General features: G+C 39.9%; 1 protein-coding gene across 4 annotated transcripts in view; it reads left to right on the top strand.

Annotated features, from left to right (window-relative positions):
* LOC114475479 (glutamate receptor 1-like) overlaps positions 1 to 27,332 on the top strand; it is a 66,409-nt gene that overhangs the window by 29,285 nt on the left and 9,792 nt on the right. For 2 of the 4 annotated variants that reach the window (XR_003675471.1, XM_028466324.1), the window contains exons 9-15: positions 1,300 to 1,410; positions 3,237 to 3,443; positions 4,465 to 4,680; positions 7,393 to 7,516; positions 7,595 to 7,724; positions 14,533 to 14,731; positions 19,818 to 20,065. Coding sequence is in view for 3 of the 4 variants with exons in the window: in XM_028466324.1 (XP_028322125.1) it covers positions 1,300 to 1,410; positions 3,237 to 3,443; positions 4,465 to 4,680; positions 7,393 to 7,516; positions 7,595 to 7,724; positions 14,533 to 14,731; positions 19,818 to 20,065 (1,235 nt within the window). In the remaining variant the exon portion in view is untranslated. Of the gene's footprint in view, positions 1 to 1,299; positions 1,411 to 3,236; positions 3,444 to 4,464; positions 4,681 to 7,392; positions 7,517 to 7,594; positions 7,725 to 14,532; positions 14,732 to 19,817; positions 20,066 to 21,957; positions 22,027 to 27,332 lie in introns of those variants that run through there. The other 2 variants (XM_028466321.1, XM_028466322.1) reach the window with 2 other exon arrangements.

Genomic DNA, 27,332 nt, shown 5'->3' with positions numbered 1-27,332 from the left:
AACTGGTGACCCTCTGATTTTTAAGCCGGGTTCCTTAAAGCTGCACTATTTAAGTTTTTTTTTTTTTTGGCATCATTTGGTCAAAAATTCATAATTATCTTTGAGTATACTGTAATTCAAAGTGGCTCTGTAAATGAAGGAGCGTGACGCTGAATGTCAGCCAATCAGAGATCTTTCTACAAACACACTGAGCTGTTTTGGGCATTATTATTGGCTGCTCGACTGAAGTCAGGTGGGTTCACGTACCAAACGCAATCACAGCAGAAGTCTCAATTGCGGCACAACAGATTAGACACAACAGTTAAAAGGCAAATGAAGCTGAAAAAGGCAGACTGAGGTGGAGAAGCAATAGTTTAAAGGCTCAAATATACTCTGGATTCTCATGGATCCTTGTGACTGCACAGGGTCTGCCACACACACTGGTGTCAGAGGGAAAGTGATAACTGGAGATGTTTTTAACCTGGTTTTTTTCTGTATGGTGACCTTGGGTGAAAGGTGCCTTTAAATGAAATGTATTATTATTATTATTATTATTATTATTATTATAACAGATTGTCACTTTGTTCTGAGTGGCAGCTGGGATCTGTGCAGCCGCCTCTGTGAGCTCTCTGGCGGGGAGGAGCTTACGGCAGTAGCCACTATAAAGGAGTGTAACTACAGTGTGATATGTGCATTCATGTTAGAGTCTCTAAAACACCAGAAAAAATCTCCAATAACACAGGATGATGATGATGTCACTATGTCTCTCTTTTGAGAAAAAAGTCCATAAGACACCGGTAATGGAGGTTAGGTTATGGTTTTGGTTTCAAAACAAAGAAAGGATTCTACAAACTGCAGCTTTAACTGTTATGCCTACACCGCCCACCATCTTGGTAGTGTTGATGGTATTGCTGTTGTAGTGAGACCCTGAACCATGCTGGCTCACTGCAGTGGTAACTGGGGTGTCCCTGCTGTTTGGAGGGCTCAGTAGACGTCCCTTAGGCCTGGTGGTGGGATGGTCTTCTTGGTGTTCTGAGGCTGGGGGCTGGGGATTCACTCTGGAGTTAAGTAGTTGCTGGAATAGGTGTGGGTGTGGGCAGGTGGGGTCTTTCTGCATTCCCTTAGAGCTGGTGATGGTCACAATTATGCAATGAAATAAGTTCATTTATGTATTTGCAATAACAAGGCACGCATTGGTGTCTTAAAAATATTGCACTTCATGTAGGTTGACCTTGACAGCATGTGCAGACAAAAGTGTAGAAAAAAGAAACGTGTGTTTGTGAGAGACAGGAAGTGACCTCACTGTCATTCTGTCCTCAGATTGGTTTCTGGAACGATAGGAGTGGTTACGTGAACACTGCGACATACCGACCCGTCCTGGAGGAGTTTTATGGCCTACACAACCGTACCTACATAGTCACCACCATCCTGGTAGGACTGACTACAGGAAAGAACTTGACTCAAATCAACTAAATACATTTTAGTCACTTTCACAGTGCCTCACTCTTCCTGTCTGAACAATTCGATTGTTTTCCAACTGATCCACTTGTTGATATGAGCAGATACCTTTTACTAGTGAAGTGTTTAGACTGAACAGAATATGTATATTTCACTTTTATTTTTTTGTCTTTGTGTACTAGTCTGTTTTCATTGCTAACAGTGCTTTCAGGGACAAGTTCTCTTTCATTTTTAAGTCGTCCTCAAACAAGGAATTGCAGCTTTAAAGTTTGTTTTCAATCCATCATGAGCATTGTGTTCAGGGGGAATAAATGGCTCCGTAATCACTACAAAGAGGTGTACGCAGTGGACATAGCGCTCTCATTCAGTAGAGTAGAGTGTTCTTTATTCAGTGGGGAAATTTACTGACATGACAGCTCAATAAAAAGTGCAATAAAAAAGACAACAGGAGGCAACACAGAAAACCTGAAAGACACCAGAAAAATAGTGCAATGAAGATAAAAGAAGATAAACAATACATTATTTGAAGCTATACATAAATAGAAATAGAAAAAATAATCTAAAAAGAATAAAGGATGTACAGATATATACATATTTACAATGCCCTAGACTGTTTTATTGTACAGTTGTACAGCGGTGGGAATGAATGACCTGTGGTAGCGCTCAGTCCTACGCTGTGGGTGTTTCCGTCCTCTGAGAAGTCGTAGTGTTTGCAACTGTCGCCACCTGTGGTCACAGATTTTTTCAGGCTGCAGAGCTCACAGTGGAGCAAGCTCATATGGGTATAGATATAGAATCAACTTTGCTTTTTAAAAAATACAAACATACAAAACAATATCATTTGTTGCCATTGTTATTTAGATTTTAAAACCAATCAGAAATACATTGGTTTTTTTTTAGTATTTGGTTTTTCTGTTTTCCTGTTTCTGGTTTTAAATTAATTAAACAAAAAAACAATCTATTTTTTATATTTTTTGATTTGGTTTTGAAACAAAATAACCAAAGAACGTAGGGTACATATTGTTTTTGTCTTCACCGTAAACACTCCGTTTGTTGACATTTCCACGCATGGCATTGTGGGATGTGGCGCCACGGAGACGTATTTTTACTTCACTCTGATACCATTGGAACAAACTAGAACAAACACTGTCCTGTTTGTCTGGTGAAAAAACAAACAAACCAATAAATTACGGTATGAAACATATAAAAACTCATCTATGGTACTCCATGTCCCACAATGCAATGCAAAGAACTGTAAGCGGTGGGACCGGTGGGGCGACCGTGGCTCAGGTGGTTGTGGGTTGTCTTCTCATCGAGAGGTTGGGGGTTCGATCCCAGTACCTGACTATGTGTCGAAGTGTCCTTGGGCAAGACACTGAACCCTAAGTTATTCCCAGTGGTCGACTAGTGCCTTGCATGGCAGTCCTGTCCTACTGGTGTGTGAATGTGAGAGTGATTGGGTGAATGAGCTGATATGTAAAGCGCTTAAGTCCATTTAAACAAACATAAAACAAACTTTGAAGCTGCATTTTTGACCATTTTCTTTTTTCTTTTTGGCATTTCGCATTTTATGTAATAAAAAAATATTGAAAAAAAATTGGAGTAGCACGTTTAATCCATTTATTATTTCAAAAATGTTGACTCAGCAGAAAAGATTTCTCTTCTATGCCTCTTACTGGCCCTTAGTATACAAAATAGAACCTAGGAGGTTCATCTGACATGAAAGCTGTTTCTTTTTTTAGGGTCTGTCCATCGGTGATTTTATCTACAGTATTTGTGTGTTTCTCTGTCCTCTTAAGGAAGCTCCCTACATGATGCTGAGAAAAAACCACGAGCAGTTCACAGGAAATGACAGATATGAAGGTTACTGCGCTGAGTTGGCCGCAGAGATCGCCAAACACGTGGGTTTCAGCTACCGACTGGAGCTGGTGGGAGACGGAAAGTACGGAGCCCGAGACCCCGAGTCCAAGATGTGGAATGGGATGGTTGGAGAACTGGTGTATGGGGTGAGTGTGTGTGTGTGTGCATGCGTGTGTGTGTGTCTACTCACTGTGCACCAGAGGTAAAAGTAATGAATTACACGTACTCACGTTACTGTAATTGAGTTGCCTTTAGGGGTACTTGCTTTTTTTTTCCACGCTTTGAACCCTGCGGCTTAAACAGTGATGCAGCTAATTTGTGGATTTTTCTGGTTTTCAAGCTTTATGACGCCAAAAATTTGAGCTTCATCACATTAGACCTGATGGGTGTTCCATAAAGCGGGTTAACATAGGGTTGCGGGTTTGCATCCATCTTCAGTAATTTTTTTATGACATATTTTTTGGATGTCTAAATGACTCTGGCGACAATATTACATTAAAAATCAATGTAAATGATGCAGTATATGAAGCGGCAGTCATTGTCTTTATATCCAGTGTAACAGAAAGAGAGAGAGAGAGAGAGAGAGAGCGCTGCTGCAGCCGTGAAGTCAAAATCAGCCAGTTTGTAATAGAAGGAAACAAACAGAATAAAGTTGTTAAATCATAACGTTAGTTTTGTTCAGGAGTGATCGGTGCTCTGGACTCTGAGGCTGAGAAGCTGATGTCAGGAGGACGAACAGATGGAGACGGAGCAGAGATACAGTCTGTATCCAGGCTGTTCTGATCTCTTCTCCATCGACAGTAAAAATCAGCCAGTTTCTAATAGAAACAAACAATAAACAGCACAAAGTTGCCAAATCAACACATTTAATTTGTTCAAAAGTGATCGCGTCCATATTCTGACTCAGAGTCCGACTTGCTGTGATCGCTCTGCGGTAGTTCACGGTAAGAAGAACGGACGAAGCGGTGTATCAGTCTAGATCCAGTAAAAAGTCACCATAAAAAGCTGTAAATGGACTGATATGCAGACGTGGAGCAGTGAGGAGGTGTCACATGTCTGTTCTGATCGGCCAAGACTTACTTGTACTTGTACTTAAGTATAATTTCAATCAAGTAGCAGTACTTCTACTTGAGTAGAATATACCAGTACTCTGTGCGCTCCCTGCAGAAAGCTGACGTGGCAGTAGCTCCTCTCACCATAACTCTGGTCCGGGAGCAGGTCATAGACTTCACCAAACCCTTCATGTCTCTGGGGATCTCCATCATGATCAAAAAACCCACCAAGTCCAAACCAGGCGTGTTCTCCTTCCTCGACCCGCTGGCCTACGAGATCTGGATGTGCATCGTCTTCGCCTACATCGGCGTCAGTGTGGTGCTGTTTCTGGTGAGCAACTAGACATGAGGTTGACTCACAACACAAACATGTCCAATTTATAGAGGCTCCACCTCCCAACATCAGTTGGCAGATACCACAGAACACCTCGAAGTAAAGAGAACTGACAGTGTTATGAAGGTGCTGATATCAAAGATGCTAACCATGTGCAATAGGGCTATGTCCAATAATATTAATACTTAAAGTAACAACCAACCAGGCTAAAGGTGGTGTGCAATGATTTTAGCGCTAACCAACCAGGCTAAGGGCCAGATGCACTTTCTTATTTAAAGTCCAGTATTATGCTATTTTTCACCCATCTCCATTTGTTCTAAGAACCCCAAAAACAATTTGAGGTTTATTTTCCCAAACTCGGTTGTTTTCTGGAGTTTTAGCCTCTAAAAAGTAATTTTCGAGTGGGCGTGTCTGTAGACCAGGGGTGCCCAACCCTGGTCCTCAAGGGCCCCCATCCAGAATGTTTTAGATGTTTCCCTCTTCCAACGCACCTGATTCAAATGATTAACTCATCATCAAGCTCTGCAGAAGTCTGATAACGATCCTGGTCATTTCAGTCAGGTGTGTTGGAAGAGGGAAACATCTAAAACATGCTGGATAGGGGCCTTGAGGACCAGGGTTGACCAACCCTGCTGTAGACGTAGAATTCACAGCTTTACCACCATAGCGATTTTCTTTTGCTAGCCACATACTCTTCTTATTGTTTTCAGCCAAAAAACTGCACATTACAGTAAAACACATGGATATTTAAGCGGCTATTGTGATTGAGTCCGTCTCAGTGCTGCTTCAGGGTGTGTGTGCGCGCGTGTGTGTGGCAGCAGCAGCAAAGTCAGCCATCTGTTTCAAACACTCACCAGAGTGTTAAGCTGCTAAGTCACTTTCTTGTCATCCTAACCCCTCCCAACCACAGCAATAGTGCATTTAAGACAGGAGTGGAGAACTCCAGTCCTTGAGGGCCAGATTCCTGAGACTTTTAGATGTCCCTGCTCCAACACACTTGAATCAAATGAATGGTTCGTTATCATACGATTGCAGAGCTTGATGACAACACATTGGTTTCAACCAGGTGTGTTGGAACAGGGACACATCTAACAGTCTCAGGAATCTGGCCCTCGAGGACTAGGGTTCCCCACCCCTGATTTAAGAAAATAATCTTTTGTTTTGTTCTTCGGCTGCGTCGCATTGTGTCACAAACACCTCAGATCATGTCAAAGGCAATACGAGGCAGTATAACTGCTACTAAAAGTGGAACTGATTTTAACTGCTCCCTTAGCGCTACACCGTGGCTGCCCACTGCTCCTCAGGGAGGGGTTAAATGCAGAGAACACAATTTGTATTTGTAGCTTTAATATATATATATTCTGTATTAAACTGCAGTGTTTGTTATACCTGTGAGGTAGTTTGAGAGGGAGGAGCTCACATTCTTATAGGATAGGAGGAGCCATGATTGTCAAGAGGAGGAGTTTCCGTTAGGTGACGTCACAAAGCCAAAAAATCCAACTTGCCCGTTTGGAGCTGACTTTTTACAAAATGTGGAATAACAAGGGACGGAGGAAACAGAACTTTTTCAACTTTGGCCCTCTGAATAAAGCCAAACTGTAGCAAAACCATTATAAAGTGATTTTATCACAATACCGCCCCTTTAATACAAAATATTAGCACATTGCACTAAAGTACCTGATGCACTTTAGCTGCAATGGTCACTTCATTTCCGGTCCGTACTAAGTTAAATGTTGTTATATTTCAGTCTTGGTATTTTATTGTACTGTCCATGCTGTCTGATTTTTGGTGTTTTTTATTTCTGTTGTACATAACATCAACCTGCCGGGGACTACAGATGGAAACTAGTCTGACTACAATCTGGCACATGTACATATTTTTCTATTATTGTGCATTGTCCATTGTCACAAATAAATAAATACATGAATAAATAAGATTAAATAAGTAATCAATAAATAAGAGTCTATAGCAGTAAACAGACAAAGAAAATAACATGACTGTAATTACACAATTCTAACACTAAGACACAATATTAAGACATAATAATAAGAGCACATTAGCAATAAAATAATTTTAGAATTCTAACAAGTTACTACCACGATAATAAGTAAACGGCATAAATATTATACAACATCACTAAAGATTTAATATCAACATTAATAAAACAATAATGACAATGACACAATAGTAACAACCAATAAGACTGTTATAAGATATAACATGATTTGCAAGGTATTAACATTTAAAAGTTAACCCAACAATGACTAATGTCATAATAATGACATTCTGATAACTGCATGTTATCACAATAGTAGCACAATACACAATATCAGTACAATACAATTATTTACACTCACAAAGTATACTTATAACCCAATATTTAATAATTTAATACATAAAAAATACCCAATAGGAGAATATAAACACATTATTAATGTAATATGAGCATAACAACACAATTAATTGCACGACAATGAAAAAAACTCAACAAAGTAATAACATAATCGATTTTTAGCACAAGATTGTTTGGTTTCCTTCATTAAATAATTAAACACATTGTTCTGCTGGATAAGTTAAAAGTAGAAGCAGAACTGGATACAAATAATTTCTTGTAAAAAACAGTTAAATAAAAACATAGAATCACTTGTTTCCTCTGAAATAAGTGATTTAACTACTGTCATTTCAATGACGTCACCTGCTGTTTTCCAGGTGAGTCGCTTCAGTCCATACGAGTGGAAGGAGGAAGAGTCAGATGACGAAGAGGAAACCAACCAGACGTCAGGCTGCATGAGAGCCCCGCCCACTTCCTCCTCAGACCACACCCACTCCTCAGGTACTCGAGGTGCACAAGTTATGTTACAGTTTGATTTGATGAACTGGTTTTTAACTGGTTGCTAACTGTTTGGGTCAGGGACCTCCCAGAACCAGAACCAGCAGAAGGACTCGGAGGGCCCAGAACACACCAATGACTTTGGCATCTTCAACTCTCTGTGGTTCTCTCTGGGTGCCTTCATGCAGCAGGGCTGTGACATCTCACCAAGGTGAGCACCCCCACAAACACATCAAATGAAGAACACAAATCACCCCCTCTGAGTCTCTGTGAGCAGTTTGTAAAGATCAACACTATCAGATGTAATATTTTATCTAATCATAACATGGAGTGTCCATCTTTACCTGAGAAAACACTGGACAGTTTTGTCCTGGTTGATGCTGAGATGCTTGATAAAGTTTTCTCCACAGTCAAACCCCCCACATGTCTTTTAGATCCAATCCCGTCTTCATTTTTTAAAGGGGAGATTTTATGTAAAATCAACTTTTTCAAGATTTATATCATGCTACAATGTCATTCCCTCATTAAAAACATACCTGGAGTGTTGCCTTGGCTCATTCATGTATGTCTGAGTATCCTTTAAAAACTCTGACGGGAGCCATTTTAGGTGTAGCCTAGCCTGAGCCCTCCTAGGAACGCCCTCACCTCAGACCTTACGTCACCAGCCTAGTTACCGCCCACCGCTCCACAGCAGAGACCCTCCCCCTCCCTACGTTCTCTTCCTTAGGTCAGCCCACAGCCAGGGATGGCGCTACAACGGGGCTAGGGGGCGCTATATCCCCGGCAGGAATTTGTGTAGCCCCAGTTAAGCCCCTTGAGCATTTTATTTTAAAATATTTTTATCATTAATTTCTTGAGTTTAAAGCATAAAGAAGTTCACAAGTAACCGTTCTGTAATCCCTGCTTCTACCCCATTCAATGTGGTGACCATTTATTGACATACCCTAGCGTGTGTGTGGGGGGATGGAGGGGCGGAACGGAAGAAGGAGTCTTTTTCGCGCATGTTTTTAGGGTGAGCTAGCAATGCATTGCAATGGATCGTTTTGTTATTAAGAAGAAAAGAGGAAACAACTTCATTTACGACACACTAGTATGCTATGGTTGCATGGAATGAGTGGATTATTCAGAAAGAGTCTGGCTCAACAATATGTAATGCTCTGAGTGATGGACATGCAAAAATAGTGCGAGAGAACAGAGAGCATATGAGAGCAGTTGTGGAGTCATTGCACTTCACTGCATACCAGGGACTTTCACAGAGAGGAGACACGGAGAATGACACGGCCGTCAACCAGGGAAACTTCCTTGAACTTTTACAGATTATAGGCAAATTTGACAAGAAAATAGCTGACAATCCGAAAAATGCAAAGTACACACAAAATGAAATTCTGGACATTATGAAAATATGATCAGCGATCAGATAAGTAGTGAAATACAAGATGCTGAAATGTTTGCCTTGATGGTAGATGAGAGTAAAGACCTTAGCATAACAGAACAAGTGTTTGTGGTGGTGCGCTACGTGAAAAATGTTAGTGTTGTAGAAGAATTTCTCCATTTTACACCAGATGACGTTTAGATGCTGAGTCACTTTTTGCTACGATCAAAGACACGCTGAGTAAATGTTACAGTGATCACACCCCCCTCAGTGTTATGACAGGGCTGCGTTAATGTCAGGTGTTCACAATAGGGTCCAGGAGAAAATCAGAGACGAGGTCCCTCAAGCAATCTACATTCATGCACACCTCCTCAATCTTGTTTTGGTGGACTGTGTCAGAAATGTAAAGCCAGCTGGGGATTTTTTTGTTATAACGCATGACATCTACAAGTTTTTCACTGGGTCATTTGTCCATGCCCACTTTATTAATAAGCAAAGGCAGCTGGAGTCTTCTCAGCAGCCCATTGAACTGATGAAACTGTGATACACGCTGGTCCTGCCAGTACAACGCACTGTGGGCAGTGCAAAAAACCCTTCCATTATTGCAACTTTAAATGACATTAAAGCGCAACCAAATCCATGCAGATCAACTGACACACGGTCATTAATCTTACTCATTGATGCTGAATTCATCCTCCATCTTCTCTTAGTCGAGGATCTTATTCACACAGCAAAGTTCATGTCAGACACGCTGCAGTCCCCTGGTTTATTGCTGGAGACAGCCAAGAACCTCGCGCACTCGGTCATCATGAGCCTAATTGAAAAGCGCACAGAGGAATCTTGGAGCGCCTTATGGAGCCAAGGCTGAGGCCGTGTGCGCAAAGGTCGGTGTCGTAAAACCGCCGTAGCTCCCACAAGAAAGGAGACAATCAACAACATCCTCGTCATCTACACGACTATATAGTTACAGCTCCACGTCAAATCATCCATGGTATCCCCGGACGGACTCCCAACAGCATCATTCTACCCTGTCGTTGACCGACTAGTGAATGAAATGAGACAACAGTTTTCAACAGAAGCAGGTGCAGTTTTCATTGGCACGTCAGAACTCAACTCTAAAAACGCCACATTCTTTAAAAAGGAGAGCCTTGAGCCCATGGCGCAGTTTTATGGGATAAAAAAGACAACCTACTGGTTGAAGTGCACCAAATGCACAGACTTTGGAACATAAAAAAGAACAACGTGAAACTGTCAGCAGCACGCAGGATTTTTTGTCCATGGTTAAACTGTACAAAGACTTATTTGAGGACCTCTACAAACTTTTACAGATTTCCATCACACTGCCTGTCACCTCCGCTTCATGTGAGTGCAGTTTTTCCACCATGTGGCGCGTTAAAATGTACCTGAGGAATGGAATGGCAAACCCTCGATTCAGCAATCTTGCCTGTCAATACATGCAGAAAGAACCAAGATGTACAGAGGATTGTCGATTCATTTGCACTGAACAAGTGAAACAAGTGAATTTCTCCATTGTGAGATCATTAAAGGATTATCTTATCTTATCTTAACCACAACAACAGACGCATCGTTCTCATATAAAACGTTTCACATTTTGGATTTATTGTCTGATTATTGCAAGGTGCACAAGTGGCTGTCAGGTGTTGAATAGGTCACTTTTGCACATGATTTTTATAATGCATTTATTTTTTTGTTATTGCCCTGTGGTCACTTGTATTATGTTTTAGTATTTTGTTAAATATTATTCGACCAAATTCAGTTAAAACTACATTTATACCTCACATGCTGTGTTGCTATAGCTTCTTTTATTGAAAAAAACAATAAGAACCTCCTAATAAAAGTAATAGTATTGAGAAAAAAATAATGATTCTCAGCACCCCCACATATTAATCCCGCACCCCCTCAGCACCAGGAGAGAAAAAATCCTGGCACCGTGCCTGCCCACAGCACCCGCCTCTGCAGATTTAGCTTTTCATTTACTTGAGAGTTAACTGCGTGTGCTCACCGTAGTAGCTGCCTGCCTTTTCAGATGACTGCTTTAAAACAAGAGCTTATTTGAAAGTGTATTAATAACTACACTGACACAATGTGATCTCTATTCTGGACTACAGCACCAGCAGCAGCAGCACGGGTAAGCATGTGTGTGTGTGTGTCGGTGATCTCCGTCCATACGTTACTTTGATAATCATTCTAATGTAATGTAGCGATGTAGAAAGTAGCCAAATACAGCTCACGGAAAAACAGAAGTAAACAGCATCCATCCGTGTTTATATGAGTACTGAAGGGGGCGTGTTCATGGGCGCGTCAGACAAGCTTGGAGTTTCTTAAAGAGACAGGCAGCGAAAATGAGGTGTCATGATCTGTGTGCTACAGAGGGAAATTTCTTTTAAGTTTTTTTTTTTTTAATATTTGCTGCATTTTCCAAAAAAATGTGGGTAGCATAGCTATTTGAGTATGCTATAGAATGGTACTATGTACCTGAAAAAAAATATGATACCCCCCCTTTAAAACATTTTATAGATCTTGCAAGGATTAACTTTTAAACATTATAAATTGCTCTCTTCAAAAGGGAATTTTCCCTGCGGCCTTTAAAGTAGCAGTGGTGAGGCTCCTTCTGAAGAAAATCTGTTTAGATTTTAATGATTTGAACAATTGTGTTGCCCTGTGATGGACTGTCCAGGGTGTACCCCCGCCCAGCGCCCAATGAGAGCCGGAGATTGGCACCGGCAGACCCCCGGGACCCTGATAAACAGGAATAAGTGGGTCTGAAAATGAATGGATGGATGGATTTGAACAATTACCGACCAATATCCAGCTTAGCATTTTTAAGTACAATTTTAGAAAAACTTGTTTTTATTCAACTGAATGACTTTTTAGCTGATTTTAAGATTTTAAATGACATTAGGCACAGCCTGGAGTTTAAAAAGCTAACAGTGTTGGTTCCTTAGTGCCACTTTTGATACCTTAGACCAGTGGTTCCCAACCAGGGGTACGTGTACCCCTAGGGGTACTTGAATACATTGTAGGGGGTACTTGGAAACATTGAGTAATCTATTTCCAACATGCTGAGTCATTTTTAAGCCTATTTCAGACACTGTACATGCTCATCTAACAGCTTTTCCACCCATTAACAATAAACTGCATTAATGAAATAAACAATATTGTGGCCTTAATATCCTACTAAATTGTTACTAATGTGTTCTGCACATTACTACAAATTGAGGTAAATATATTCTCTACTATACAATAATTGTAATGCACAAAACTGATATTTAGTGTGTGTTAAATGTACAGTTTGACATTTTCAAGCTATTAACAACATGTAAATAAAACAAGAAATGTTACTAAATTGTTGTGAAGAAGGGGTTCTACTAATCAGAAGAGAGGCCTCGGGGGGTACATGAGACAAAAAAGGTTGGGAAACAGTGCCTTAGACCACATCATTTCTTTTAAACAGACTCAAACACCTGGTGGGCCTCTCTGGTTTTATCTTACCTCACACAGAACTTTTATGGTAAGTTTGGATATGATCTCCTAAGTTCCATAAAATAACATGTGGTGTGCTTCAGAGATCAATTTTAGGCCCTGTTTTATTTAATCTGCATATGCTCCCTCTTGGTGATGTCATCAGGAGGCGTAGAGTCAACTTCCACACTTATGCTGACGATACACAACTGTATATCTCTGTCTCCTAATGACACCAGTCCAATGGATGCTCTTTTTAATTGTATTTTAGATATCAAATCCTGCATGGCAGAAAACTTTCTCCAGCTCAGTCAGGACAAAACTGAAGTTTTAGTTCTTGGTCCTGAGGCCGAAACTTCAAACAGCAGCTTTGATTCCCTCCACACAAGTTAAAAACCTGGGCATTATTTTAGACTTACTTTTATCCCTCATATGAAAAATATAACACAATTAGGTTTTTATCATTTGAAGAACACAGCCAGAGTCCGCTCCATTCTCTCTCAGGCCAACACGGAGACGCTAATGCATGCTTTCATCACCAGTCGGATTGACTACTGTAATGCCCTGCTTTCTGGTCTTCCCACAATGACTATTTCAAGTTTGCAATTATTACAGAATTCAGCGGCATGTGTCCTGACGAAGACCAGGAGGCGGGAACATATTACACCCATTTTAAAATCGCTGCATTGGCTCCCTGTGTGTTTCAGGATTGATTTTAAGGTTCTCTTACTGGTTTTTAAATGTCTTAATGGTCTTGGGCCTTCTTATCTCTCTGAACTACTTTTACTCTATGAGTCTTCTCGGGCCCTGAGGTACTCCGGCGCTGGCCTTTTAGTAATCCCAAAAGTCAGGACACGCACACCCATGGTGAGGCAGGCCTCGAGACTTCGACCAAAATGGTCGCATATGCGAGTATATTTTCAGTGTGCGAATGAAAATTGTATCTGGTTGCATCCGTGCGAGTTTGCGCGTACATGCTCCTCAGAATCATCATGGAGGGACCAGAACTGATGGACTATGTCAGGACAGATGTTCAGCTGTGGTTCTCCCAGAGCAAGGGTCTGCAACCTGTGGCTCTAGGGCCTAATGTGGCCCTTTGACTCTTTTGCAAAGGCTCCCGATAGCTTAAAAAAAAAACAAAAAACTTTTGAAATGACAATTTCTATTTTTTTTTACAGAGGCTATTAATGATTAATGACAAATAAAATCAAGATATTACAATTTGTTACCCTAAAATAAATCACATTGTGCAATGACTCAGCACATTTCTACTTCACCTCCTGCAACATCTTCAGACCATCAACTTTCCTGTGACTAACCTTAAGTTTAATTAAGGTTAGCTATAATGGTGGTGGCTGTGGGCAGAGAGAAGAAGTGAGTGGTAAAACCTAAATCAGGTGTTTAGGATCAACGTGTCTAAAGTTAAGCCCACTATGAGTTTTATCCCACAGTCCAAGGCGTGTCAGTGCATCGTAGACCAGTGTATGTGCAAGAACCGCTACTGCAAACCCAGGCACTGCCCCGGACCCCGAAGATGCAGCCAAGCTAGCAGAAAGAGTGGGGGCCGTGGAGCCCCAGGCCCCCCACCCCCACAGCCTAGCAACCCACCAGACGCCCCCAAGATCCCAAAACGAGAGGCAGCCACCACCCCCCACTTATACATCCGAGAAACCGAGAAAGCACCCAACCCCCCGAGGGGAGGGCCCTGAAACCCCCCGCCCGAGAGGAGCCAAGGCCCACGCCCAGCACACAGCTTTGTTTGTTTTTTTTATCTTTGTCAGTGTTTATACGCTGCATAAAAAAGGAACAAAAAATAAAGTATGAAAAAAATAAATATACAAAATAACAAGAAAATTACAAAAATGAGTGAAAAATATACAGAATAACAAAAGCACAAAGAAAACCGTTGTTCTCTCCTGTGTTAATTAGTTGTTATTCTAAATGCTGACATGAATGTTGATAATTTAACATTTAAAACAGTTAATATGATGTCTCTGATTGGACTAAAGTAGTTCAGTATATTTTTGTCTTTAAAAGCATTTCTGTCTTGCTTTTCTGGTTTAATTTGTTTGGATATTGCATTTATTTTGTGTGTGTGTGTGCGTGTGCGTTCCTCACCTGTTTAAAGTGACACAGCTGGATTTTCCCCTCTCCACTGCCTCAGGTCTCTCTCTGGGCGAATTGTGGGCGGAGTCTGGTGGTTTTTCACACTCATCATCATCTCATCCTACACGGCCAACCTGGCGGCGTTCCTCACCGTGGAGAGGATGGTGTCTCCAATCGAGGGAGCCGAAGACCTGGCCAAGCAGACGGAGATTGCTTACGGAACGTTGGATGGAGGTTCCACTAAAGAGTTCTTCAGGGTGAGGACGTCGTGTGTGCGCGTGTGTGTGTGTGTGTGCGTGTGTGCGCGTGTGTGTGTGTGTGTGTTCTCAGAGCAGCTTTGAAAGATGTTAGGCCTTTTCCTGTGAGAAGAAGCTTAGTAATAGGCCCTCACACCACAACAAGCCCCGCCCCTTAAGCCTTTTAATCCCCACCCACCAAACATAAAAGAGGCTGAGAACAACAGATCAATCACCAGGAATAAATTAATAATAAATCTCACTGGGAACTCATACAGTATGCATGCACATACTTTTGCTTTGTTTATCAAATAGGATTGTATTTTGTCATATAGACGTCAAATGGGGGGAGCTATACATAAGCTAAGGCTTCTGCCCCTTTTTCCTTTGGTCTGACCAGAGTGTAGACAAACACTGTATCCTTTTCACTTTATAGCTGGGTTTCCATTACATATTTTCGCAAAATAAAAGCGATATTTCTAAATGTCGACAAAGTATAATTGCGCTTTGACGATGTTTCCATTGAACGTTGCAACTGCCGTAAAATCTCATTCCGCGAGATTTCACCACAGGAAGATGGATGCTCCAAACCTGCTGAGAACACTCCGTATTCCTTTGTTGTTTCACGTCTAATGTGGCAGTAATAATTTTTTAAGTATGACACTAAGAAATGTCCCGGTCTCTTCTTCTGTCCACACCTACCGCGTCATGTTTACTTGGAGAGAAGTGATCATGTGACCAGGTACTCCACGCCCTGTGATGTGTAATTGTGGGAAAAGTGTTTCCATAGCGCTTTTGCGACACATTTCAATATCGAAACGTCTGAAATACCTCCTCATGAAAGCGTCAAAACTTTTTTTGCGAGTTTTATCCAGAGGGTAATGGAAATAGAGCTTCAGTGTGTGTAAGAGTTTGGTGTAAATGACTATTTTTGGCATCTTATGCTGTTATTCGGTTACAAAAATGCCAAACGACGTCTGTAAACTTTAAAAAAGAATCATCATTTTCACGTTCGCCCTTCACTTTTAGAGCCTGTGTTCCTCCATCTTGTAATCATGTGATTGATGATGTCACACGGCCCCACTGCCTCTAAACATCCCATTGGTTTCTATTGAAGTGAAGCATTCAGCCTGATTTTTAGATCATTTAGTAGCTTTTTCAGTCAAAATGAAAACTTGTGCTGCTTTTATTTGTTTCAAAAAACCAGGAAAAGTTAAAGATGCCAATGTAACACTCTTTTATTTACCAGAAAACAATAAAGACAGTTCTGACCTGAAAAAAAATCTTTGAGCGCAGGGGGTGACAGTTCCAACTCTGTGGTTTTGTAGTAGACAATGAAGCAGAGAAGAAGAGCTCTCCTAAGGGACCTTTTCTCTCCCTTAAACAATGTGGGCTGATGCCTTGATAGCTGAAGTTAGAATAAATCAAGGCCAGGTAAAGACACACAAGCCCAGAGGATAAAAAGACTCCATCCCAAAACGTTACTGTTACTCACTAACTTCAGCCACTAGAGCATCAGCGCACACTTTAGTAGTAGTCCTATTTTTAAAAGACAATTAAATGAATATGGTGCATGATGATGCATTTTAGATCTTCTAATAAGTACATTTCAAAGAGTTTAGGCCAGATTTGTAAAAACAGTGGAGGGTCTCCTGAAACAGGGCCAGAGTCCTGAGACCTTTAGATGTCTCCTTGCTCTAACACACCTGGTTGAAACCAATGTGTTGTCATCAAGCTCTGCAGAAGCAGATAACGAGCCATTCATTTGATTCAGGTGTGTTGGAGCAGGGACATATCTAAAAGTCTCAGGAATCAAGGACTGGAGTTGTCTACCCCCGCCCTAAAAGATGTTGAAAGCTCCGCCTTTAGCTAACGGAGCCGACTTTGGTGGCTCCGAAGCTTGCATCATTTTGTCAGCGTTACAGATTGGCACAAAGTGCACAGCCAGGTCACAGGTCATCATGCCTATCAGGGAGATCTGCTGCACCTGCAGAGTTGAGCACGACTGGACTGGAGTATAGGAGGAGGGTTTTCACTCTCAGGTCAGATGCTGTGGGGAATGGAACTCAGAAGGTTCTGCACCATATGCTGACTTTTGTTAAAGATTAAGTTTAACTGTGAATGTGTGATTAATTGATCCAAGTACTGTTTTGACATTGAACCAAAATAAATAACTAAAAGATGACCACAAGCCGGATTTCAAGAGTATACATTTGACAGAGTATCCGACCTTAAACATTCTGCAGTAAACTTCTCAGACTGGATCCAAAACTTCTCTTCTTTCTCATGCTTTGAAAATAAAACAGACAATAGCAAAAGTCTCTTTTCTGTATAGCCAACACATCCAAAAACATCTGGGTTAGACAAATGTGCAGTGATCCTCGGGAGGTATACAGTATATGGTTCTGTTTGAAACTCCTTTTTAACTTTCATATAATGTCTTAGCTTTGGTTTTATGCATATGTCATATTTCCATTGTTTTTGAAAATCTAGAATCATCTTTTGTTTTATCAAATTCAAATTATACTGTAATTTATTTCCAGACACATAATCTAAATCATAATTTGAGAATATTATGGTCGTTTCTTTAGCCCAGAGATAATAGTTTGGGTGCTCTGGCAGCTGGATGAGGCGTAACATTTCTACCCTCTGTTTTATGAGGCATGGGTCCCGTTCCATGTCCATCTACTGCTATTTTGGTTGTAAACTTATGCACATCCAAAAAAATTCTAATAGTCCTGCTCTGGAGAGCATTAACATTATCTCCTAGGTTCCCAAAGTGGGGTACGACTACCCCCAGGGGAACGCAAATTGTCATAGGGGTACATGAATGAAAAATTGAAAATTAGAATATAAATCAACCGATAGTCAGGAGCCTTCATGCATTGCCACAAATTCTACATATATAGCCAATGTAAGACAACCTATGGTGACAGAGCAGCAATCTCATCAAAAACGCACGAATATGACGAGAGCTACATTTCTTTACCAGTTTACGTTCCTTAAAGTTCTTTTTACTATACATTATTCCTCAACAGGAAAGGTAAAATTCAGAAACGTGTTACTGTAGGGTTACGTCGTATGTGAAATTACATCAGTGGTTCCCAACCGTTGTTGGGTCGTGACCCCGTTTTAATATCACCAATTTTTGGTGTTTCCAGGAACTTTTTTTTTTTTTATTAATCTTTTTAAAATTAGTATTTGATGTTTTGTTGTTGCCAGGATTAGTACACAAAGTGACAGATGGCGGGTATTTTTATACTACATTTTATTTGAACAAAATTTATATTCAAGAAAGTGAAAATGTATTAAATTTTTAATGAGTATTTTTTTTATTATAAATTATTAGTCATTTCAGGGGACCTCATTTGAATCCCAGGCGACCCCACATGGGGTCACGACCCCGAGGTTGAAAAACTCAGTATTATTTCATTATTTTTTTTTAAGTGTGCAGCAGTAAGGGGGTACATGGCTTCAGGTTTAATGTCTGAAGGGGTACAGGAGTGTGAAATGTTTGGGAATCACTGATCTGAGTCATTGAAACCCCATAAACCTGCAGCATAAAAGAGAATTGAACTAACCATAGAATCAAACATGTGTTTATACACAGAAAAACTGAACTTACTTTAGAACCCAAAGCTCTTCCTGCAGAACCTGACAAAACATTTGTTCCCCTTGAAAACTCATTAAAGATCAATCAATGGTACGACAGACCATACATACAATTATAATTACTTCTCACTTCATGTTTTTTCCTAAAATGCATGATCTGTGTTTAGAGTCAGTCTCGTCAGCATACAATAAAAGATTTAAATTAAAGTTATCAATACAAATACCCAGACTGGCTTCCCTAATTTCATTTAATGGATAATTTACATAAAGGTAAAACACATCTCTTTGTTTTACACAGAACGGGGTGAGATTCTAACCAGTTTTTAAACCATTGATCTGCACACGTGTAATGTAATTATAGAGTGATCTGACAGCATCATAGAATTTACCAGTAATACCATAACCCAATAATTTATACACCAAAAGATTTGGTTGCTCGTCAATACAAACTGCTTTATTTGGTTTTGCTGAGCATATCACTTTTGTACTTTAACACCTCATTTTGCCCCAATTGTGCACTATTGATTTCAATTTCTAACACATTTTTTATAAAACAAGTGTCTTTAAGAAAACCCTCATCAAAAAAACAATCCATCACAGCCATAGAGCGTGCTATAATCTTGTTCCCATTTTAACAACAATATCAAATCAGTCTCGGAGCAAACCTCTCCATTAGTCGTAAGAATCTCCACTGGAACAGATTTATTTTTCTGAAGGCCTAATTGATTGATTTATTTCCAATTTAGTGGTGATAGTGAAGAGCAAACGCCCCGTCACCTTTTAGAGACCATCACCCCTAGACCCTGTCCCTAAACATTGATGATGGCAATAACTCCTTCACCCCAGAGCAGAGGTGGACTGGGACAAAATTCAGCCCTGGAATTTAGTGTCCAGACCAGTCAGTGCCACCATGTAGAAGCTGTTATTAACTCAGTGACTCTCAACATGTGCTTCTTTGTCTTAATTGTAATTATTATTCCCTCAGAAAACCTTAAAAGGAGAAACTTTTTAACCCCTTTTTACCTATTTCCTTTGTCCATTTTGCAACTTTCTTTGTCCCATTTTTGCCACTTTTCGAAAAATTTGGACACTTTTTTTCAGACTTTCAGCTACTTTTTGCCAATAAATAGCGCTTTTTTTGTCTATTTCTGCAAGTATTTTTTTTTTGACACTTTACACAGTAACTTTACAGTCTTTTCTTGCTATGTTTTTGCTACTTTTGGACCATTTTTGACAACGTGTTATCATGTCTGCCTCCACTCGCTCGTCAATAAAACGAACCGGTGGGGCCCACTTTGGATTGATGGCCCACCCAGAAGATGCCCAGTCTGCCAGATGGCCAATCTAGACCCAGCAGCATGTCAAGACCAGAAGAGTCTGACATTTTTAGGGGCGGGGCTTAGAGCCTGACTATTGAAACAGAAACCATAGCCCAAACATAAATTTGGTTGTGATTTCCTGACTGAAGTGTGTGTGTGTGTTTTTGTGACCTCAGAGATCAAAGATTGCCGTGTTTGAGAAGATGTGGTCGTACATGCGGAGCACCGACCCCTCTGTGTTTGTGAAAAACACCAATGAGGGCGTGATACGCGTGCGAAAGGCAAAGGGAAAGTACGCGTATCTGCTAGAGTCGTCTATGAACGAGTACATCGAGCAGAGGAAGCCCTGTGACACCATGAAAGTGGGCGGGAACCTGGACTCCAAAGGCTACGGTGTGGCCACGCCCAAAGGATCACCACTCAGGTACAAGAGAGTCACTCACTGCTTGGTTTGGAATGTAGCAGTAATCAGATTACATCATCAGTGGTTACATCAGTGGTTCTCAAACAAACTCACACACACACTAACATTTTTAACAAATTGAAACTAAAATAAATGCAATATCTAAACAAAGGCAGGACAAATTCAACCAGAACATCATCATCATCATCAAAGACAGAAAGGCTTTTAAAGACTAAAATAATCACAACTATTTTAGTCCAATCAGGGACTTATTTTAAATTAGTAGTAAGATATGATGTTACCTGTTTTAAATGTAACACGTCAAATTATCAACATTCATGTCAGCATTTAGAATAATTAATAACTAATCTGAGCATTAACACAGGGCAGCACAAGGGCCTTCTGTGTATGTTTTTGTGTGTTTGTGTGTTTTTGGGAGTCATTTAGTATAGCGTTCTCTCATTTTATGTGCTTTAGTTGTTCTTTAGAGTTTTGGGATTTATTTTGTGTATTTTTCTTGTCGTTATATGCATTTTTGGAATAATTTTATATATTTTGTCTTATTTTGTGTGTTTTTCTTGTCATTTTTGTCTCCGTAATGCGTGTTTAAGAGTAATTTTGTGTATTTTTGGACTCATTTTCTACCTTTTTCTGTCATGTTGTATATGTTCGTTTTTGTTTTTTTGACATCATTGAGTGTTTTTTGGTCTCGTTTTGTGTTTTTGAAGTCATTTAGTATATTTTTCAGTTTTTTTGATTAATTTAGTGTATTTTATCTCTGTAATGTGTGTTTTTTAGAGTCATTTTATATATTTTTGTTGGCATTTTGTAAGTTTGTGTGTCTTTGGAGTCATTTGGGGCCTGCACAAAATTTCTCACGCTGCCAGTTGCTCAGCTCTGGTTTACGCCTTAAAGAATTATGACCTTCTTATTGCTGATTTCTTATGATTTCTTATTACAGTTACTATTGCAACAACACATCATCAGTAGGGTCACACTAACCTATCCCACTATGGTCTAATCCCAGCTCATGTTCCCTATTAGTGGGTGAACAATCCAACGCTGACACCATTTCTAATGGTGACATCACAATATGCAAAGTCAATTAGTATTTTCAATAATAACAAAAATCACCATAAAAATCTGTTTTCTAAATAACTTTAAAGTTTAGTTTTATTAAAGGTTATTAGATACGACACCTGATGTCCCATTATGCAAATATGGAGTCGATTTACGACCATCAGAAACGTCTAATGAATATTTGACCTCATTTCAAGTAAGATTTGATAATCTTTCAATAAAAAGCTAACAATGCGGAGCCACAGACGTGACGTGGTAAAAAAAAAAATTATTAATTAAGGCCACAAATAACAAAATGTCTTCACTATGTCATGTTGTCTGGGGCTCAGTATACATTTTAACTCTGTGGTGAATTTGAACGTTTCCAGTGGAATAATAATGTTTAAGAGGCATTTCAGTCGACTTAATCTGTAGAGGATTTAGTCGACAAAACTAGATTAGATTTAAAATAATTCTGATTCTGATTTGTGTTAGAACTGATATTAGAGCTGTAAATAATGTGAGATAGAGTTTGGAACCCCTGGTTTAACTCTGTAGCGCCCCCTGCTGCACACACTCTTTGTTTTCTGTTCTTCAGTTGCTGAGATGATCACATACGTTTAGTTTCCTTAAAACTGTTTAACGGCTGTGTTTGACTACTGCACTGCAGGATATTAGTGTGTATAATGTTATGGTCTGTAGATCACCAGGATGTTGACACTGTTGACTGTCTGTTCGTCCAACTGTCAGTCTCCTAATCTGTGTGCCTGTCTGTCTTTCTCTCCTTTGCTTGTTTGTTTGTTGTTCACACACCTTTGTCTTCGTCCGTCCCTCTGTCTGTCTCTGTCTGTTAGTGTGTCTGTATGTCTGCCCACTATCTACACACTCTACTGACTCACTCCGCATTCTGTCAGTAAGTATGTCTGTTATCCTCTGTCTTTTTTGTCTGTTTTTCATGTTTTTGCTGTCGACTATAAGTGATTTTAGTTTGTCTGTTGCTCAACTCACAAAGCCTTAAAGGACAGACACTGACAGACGCGCTAAAGCACAGATTCTGTCGAACTCAATTTAATTCAGAGGCCAAATACAGATACATTTTGATCTCAAATGGGCCGCAGAGGTTGGGAATCGAACAATTGTGCAATTAGTGCAACTTTGCATTTCCATGTTTATATGATAAAAGTATATAGTACATTAAACACTGACAATATCCCTGCAATAGGTGACTGGGAGTGACTATATCTACTTAATTTGGGGAAATTTTATGAAATAATTTGAAGAAAGAGCAGGATTTGGGAAAAATGTGGTTTCTTCCAACAATTTCAGAGTAAAAATGACTTCAGCAGCATTTAAAAACTGCCAACCCCAGCAGATAAGGCTGACATTACACTGTCATTATTTGTCATGAATAAGGTGTCATGAAGGCTGTCATTAAGTGTCATTTGCTAAATTGTAACACCTTTGGAGCTATGTTGGCATTTTTTGGGTTAGGTGGCGGGATCTAGTGGGGTTAGGTAGTTATAGGGTAACACCTGATTCATGCTAATGACAGGTGTCATGTCATAATAATGACTGTGTTATATCAGCCTTATGCATAAAACTTCAAGTAAAATGTTGCCAAAGTTTCTACATTTTGAATATTCCCAAGCTTCAGTTCCTGTGGAAATCTGCTCTATATTTTTTACGCCCCTTTGCAGTCCTACTGATACTTTATATCCACAACTAAATCATTTGGTTTTCTCAGCCATTTTTACTTTCCCCCTGCGGGCCTAATTGGATGTTTTAAAGGGCTGTATTTGGTCCCCGGGCCTTGAGTTTGACATGTGCTGTAGTCGACTGACACTTAACTACAGACACTGTAGTCCTGGTGCTGGACTCATTCTTGCTACTTCTGCAGGATTCTTTATTCAGCACATGAAGTCAATTTGCTAATCTTTATGTCTTAAATATGCTGTGATCACCATGGCAACAGCTGCAAACATCCACATCCCGTTGGAAACAGTGCAGTGACCCTTTTAATCGTCATAGCAACCTCAGAAGTGATGGTGTGGACACTGAAGAGGAAGATGAGAGCTTCTGCTTTGAAATTGACAACAAGAGCAAACTGTGCAGGATTCAGTAAAAGCTCAGCAGGTTACCGTGGGAACAACAGCAGGAAGCTTCATTATCAGGTGTTTACAGCCCCGCCTCTAAAAGTCTTCCTGCAAACAGGAAGTGAGTCCTGGTACGTAAACCCTTACTTGACCAAAGCCCCACCCACCGACTTATGTCTGACTCAGCGATGCTGGCACACTGTGACCTTGGTTGCCGAGCAACAGAGCCCTCTCATCCTCAAAGGCTCAACTCATCATGGTAAATTATTTTTGCAGCTTCTTTCTCCCTCCGCTCTCCTCCAACACAGTTTGTTCTTCCTCCGACCAATATAAACATTTGTGAGACACGGCGCCAACCAGGGTTGGCGTCAATTACAATTACTTCTTCAATTATCCATCTTCGATTAGAAATGAAATATGGTTATGGTAATCAGCATTTTTTCCCAATTAAAATTGTTTTTTTTCCACAATGAAAGTCAATTCCAATTTTGTAATTAATTACTTAAGTTCAAATTAAATTAATAAAGAGCTAGATAAAATTTAATATTCCTCTTGTGTTAGCTTCCTGTTAGCATCTTTTATGATAAATATGTCTTAAATCAGCTGTAAAAGACACTAAACATTATTATCTATCATCCAGTTTGTTTCTCATTTCTTAGTTACCTTGTTAGGCTTCCTAATCAATTAAAATATTTGTAATATAGTCTTTGGTGTGGGTGACTGAGACTTTTTTCTGTCAGTATATACCCCTCAATTTCAATTTATTTAAAAAAAAAAACAAAGACAAAATGATAGTTCCAGCTAAATTAATTTTGTCTTCTTTTTTAATTGTATGTTTTTTTTTTTTAATTTTATTTATTCAGTTAATTTCCGACATGGTTGCATTCACAGAAATTCATTTGACATTTAGAGCAAAATCACATCATTGTTTTTTTTTTTTTTTTTTTGTCCTTTTTTTGTCCTTTTTTTGTCCTTTTTCATGCCGGAAAGGGCGACGGAAAAAAGCATTATGCTTATCCAGATCCGTCCCCTAATTTGAACACAGTTAATTTTACATCCAACCTCGTTTCTTCCCTTTTTTTTTTTTTTTTTTTTTTGTCCCTTTTTTATGTGATGTGTTCTCATCTGTTGAGGTTGAGGTTTTGTTTATTCAGACAAGGTTTTTCAGGAATATCTTTTAAAGACTGTCTGAATAAATGAAACCTCAATATATGATAAAATGATACTCAAGATAACTGACAGATAGTGGTTAAACTTGATATGAAACATGTTTTAAAATGTTTTACCTACGTATGTGTGTGTGAAGCCATAAAACTAACATGGTTCCCCAGTTTATTACATTTCCATGCCAATTACAACTAAAAAGTCAACAAGTTACAGTTTATAGATTCCAGCATCATTGTATAACCTGATAAAACTTAAAATTACATCTCTCTTTTGATCTTCCAGAAACCCAATTTAAAATAAACCAACCGCTATCCCAACCCCCCCACCCCGAGGCCCCCGTCAGGGTTAGGGTTGCAAAAAATGTGTATTGTTGCACCTAACCCTTTTATATTGGGGGGGTTACTGTATATGTGAATACAGAATCTCTTCTGGTCAGACTGCTCTAAGCAGGTCAGATACTATCATACTGATAGCATTTACCAAGGTCTCTTCTCGGAGCCTCTGTCATTGTTATGACTACCACCAGTAATTCTGTTTTTTTTAGCCATTTCTGAGATGATTAGAAACATAATTCTGAGTCATGAACAACATGTACTATAGTGCTTCTTACCATGTATCTAACACTTTGAATCTAAATTTAAAGAACATTTGGGGAAATAGTTTCTACTTGTTTCTTATGAATTCTTTATTGTAACATTTGTTGGAAAAGCCTCCAGTGACTTGGACAAATTATCAGTTGAAAAGCAGACCTTACTTGGGGGTCGTGTGCATGACTCTGTTTAATCAAATTATTTAACAAAATGTAACTGATAGCCTACACCAGGTCTCTAAAAAAGTTAGAATTAAGAGTTAACACCATGTCATAGTGTTGATGTGACACCCCTCCTTTTTTTCTCTTGGGGGGGAATTAAGGTGGCATGAAATCTCACCTTCTCTCAAAAAGAGCCCATATTTGAACGTAATCACTTTCTAAATATGAATAATCAGCCGCTGTGTGCTTCCCTACTTTGAGTGTTTGCTGAGGTCCTTTAAACAGTGTGTCATTAAAGTTTCTCAGCACCCTTGGCCACTTCATCGTCTCTCTGCTAATTGGCTCAGAGATATATAAATAGCCACATGCATCCATCACCAGGCTGATTTGTGTATTTCGTTTACGAGGTTAAAGGTGCAGTCCGCCACTCTCAGATCCCTCTCTCCCCCTCCCTCTCCGCTGCTCTCTTGCCCTGTCTCCAAACTTTCCAAAGTCCCTCCTTCAGAGGAGCTAACAAGCTAACGTTAGCTTGACAGCAACATCACATGCTCTGTTAAAAACATTTTACTGCAGCGCTTCTCTCTCTGAATGTACACACCTCAGCAGCAGCAACAACACAGTGTCAGTTACAGCAGCCCACACGGAGGCTGCTGTGCGCACATGAACAACACATGCACCACAGAGTTCTAGTGTAACAATTACAAATCAAACATAATGTAAATCAAGCAGCAGTAATTACCTTTCAAGCAGAAAAGTCACCAATTCCATCTTCTACTCCTCCAGACCATACACTGTAAAAAAGAGAGCTAGCTCAGGGAAAGGGGCGGGGACTGTGAGCAACAGCTGTCAGACAGCCCATCAAACACAATCCTGGCTCTGATTGGTTCTTTTTGCTCGGTCGTGGTGCATTCTGGCAATCTGCCAAAGGCTGCAGGAGCAGCAGGGGGTGGGGCTCAGTGTTTTTTTTTTTTTTTTTAATACAAACTATTAGTTTCATGTAAAGCTGTCCTTACATAGTGACAGCTTTAGCTAATATGACAAAAAAAATCACTTTTATAAGAGTTGCAGACTGCACCTTTAATGTCACCTCAACGGACCCAAAAGCTCATCCTGTTGCCTTGTTTTTTTTTCCTGTTTAAACTTCCATCTCGTCTTTTCTACAATAGTTCTAGCCTTTTTAAAGATCAAAATCAAAATTAAAACTGCAAGCAGTGATAACGGGCTCTTGCACCCGTTATGCTCGTCGAGGCATGAGGCGACTCCTTCCTCGTCAAACTTCATTCCGTACGGCACAAGGTCTGGTGGGGCATCTGTCTCCCGTGAACGTCTGTGGTGCCGGTGAAAATGATTGTCTCATAAAATGTACTTATGCTCCAGAACAGGGGTTTACAAAGTGTGGGTCGTGCCTCCGCTGGGGAGTGCCAGAGTTCTGTGGTAATCTTTCTCAGAAAAGAAGAAAAGGGGAGAGTGTCTGAGTTTTTTTTGTCTATTTCTTCTCAGCTCAGCTGGTTTAGGGGTTGTGCCTATGGTGGGTTTCTCAAGCATCTCATCACAGGTCCAGGATCAGTTTGGGGAGGAGTGAGAATTCAGTCACACAAGCATTACTTTTGAAAAATGTAGCATAACAGCATAACTGCTGGGAATATTTTGACCAAACTTTGCAATATTAGGGTCAAGTACCAAATTAACAACAATTTTAAACCTCATATCAATTGAACAAACCAATGAGGAGATTAAATGCTTTTTAGCCACGCTTAAGAAGACAGAAGGTGATCATAGAGGACTTATTTTTAGTAAAATATTCATAGAAATTAAACCGTTAGTCTATATTCATTGAAGTATCTTTGCTGTTGAATCATCTGTCATACATGTTGCTGTTGGTCAAATAATTTTAAAAATATCTTTTCTGTGTTACTGGTGGTCAGAGCGCACCTTTTTGTAATCACGCAGAGGGGAATTCCGATGCTAATCACATTTCAATATGATTTACGTATGCATGGGCGTGGACAAGGAGGAGGCATATTTGCACTCACATCAACACAGATGTTCAAATGATAAGAATGTGGTTCCAGTCCTATGCACAGATTCAAACATCTAAATTTTTACGAGCGTACACCTGTCTGTGGATTGAGAAGTACCGTTTTTTCTTTATACACGAGGCCCCTGTTCTCCGCCCATTCAGACTGAGCCCAGGACTAAACCGGTGTGAAAGCAGCCT

Source organism: Gouania willdenowi, chromosome 14 (assembly GCF_900634775.1).
Source record: "Gouania willdenowi chromosome 14, fGouWil2.1, whole genome shotgun sequence".
Classification (NCBI taxonomy): domain Eukaryota; kingdom Metazoa; phylum Chordata; class Actinopteri; order Blenniiformes; family Gobiesocidae; genus Gouania; species Gouania willdenowi.
Note: the sequence above shows the minus strand (reverse complement) of the source record. Positions and strands in the feature narration are given on the sequence as shown.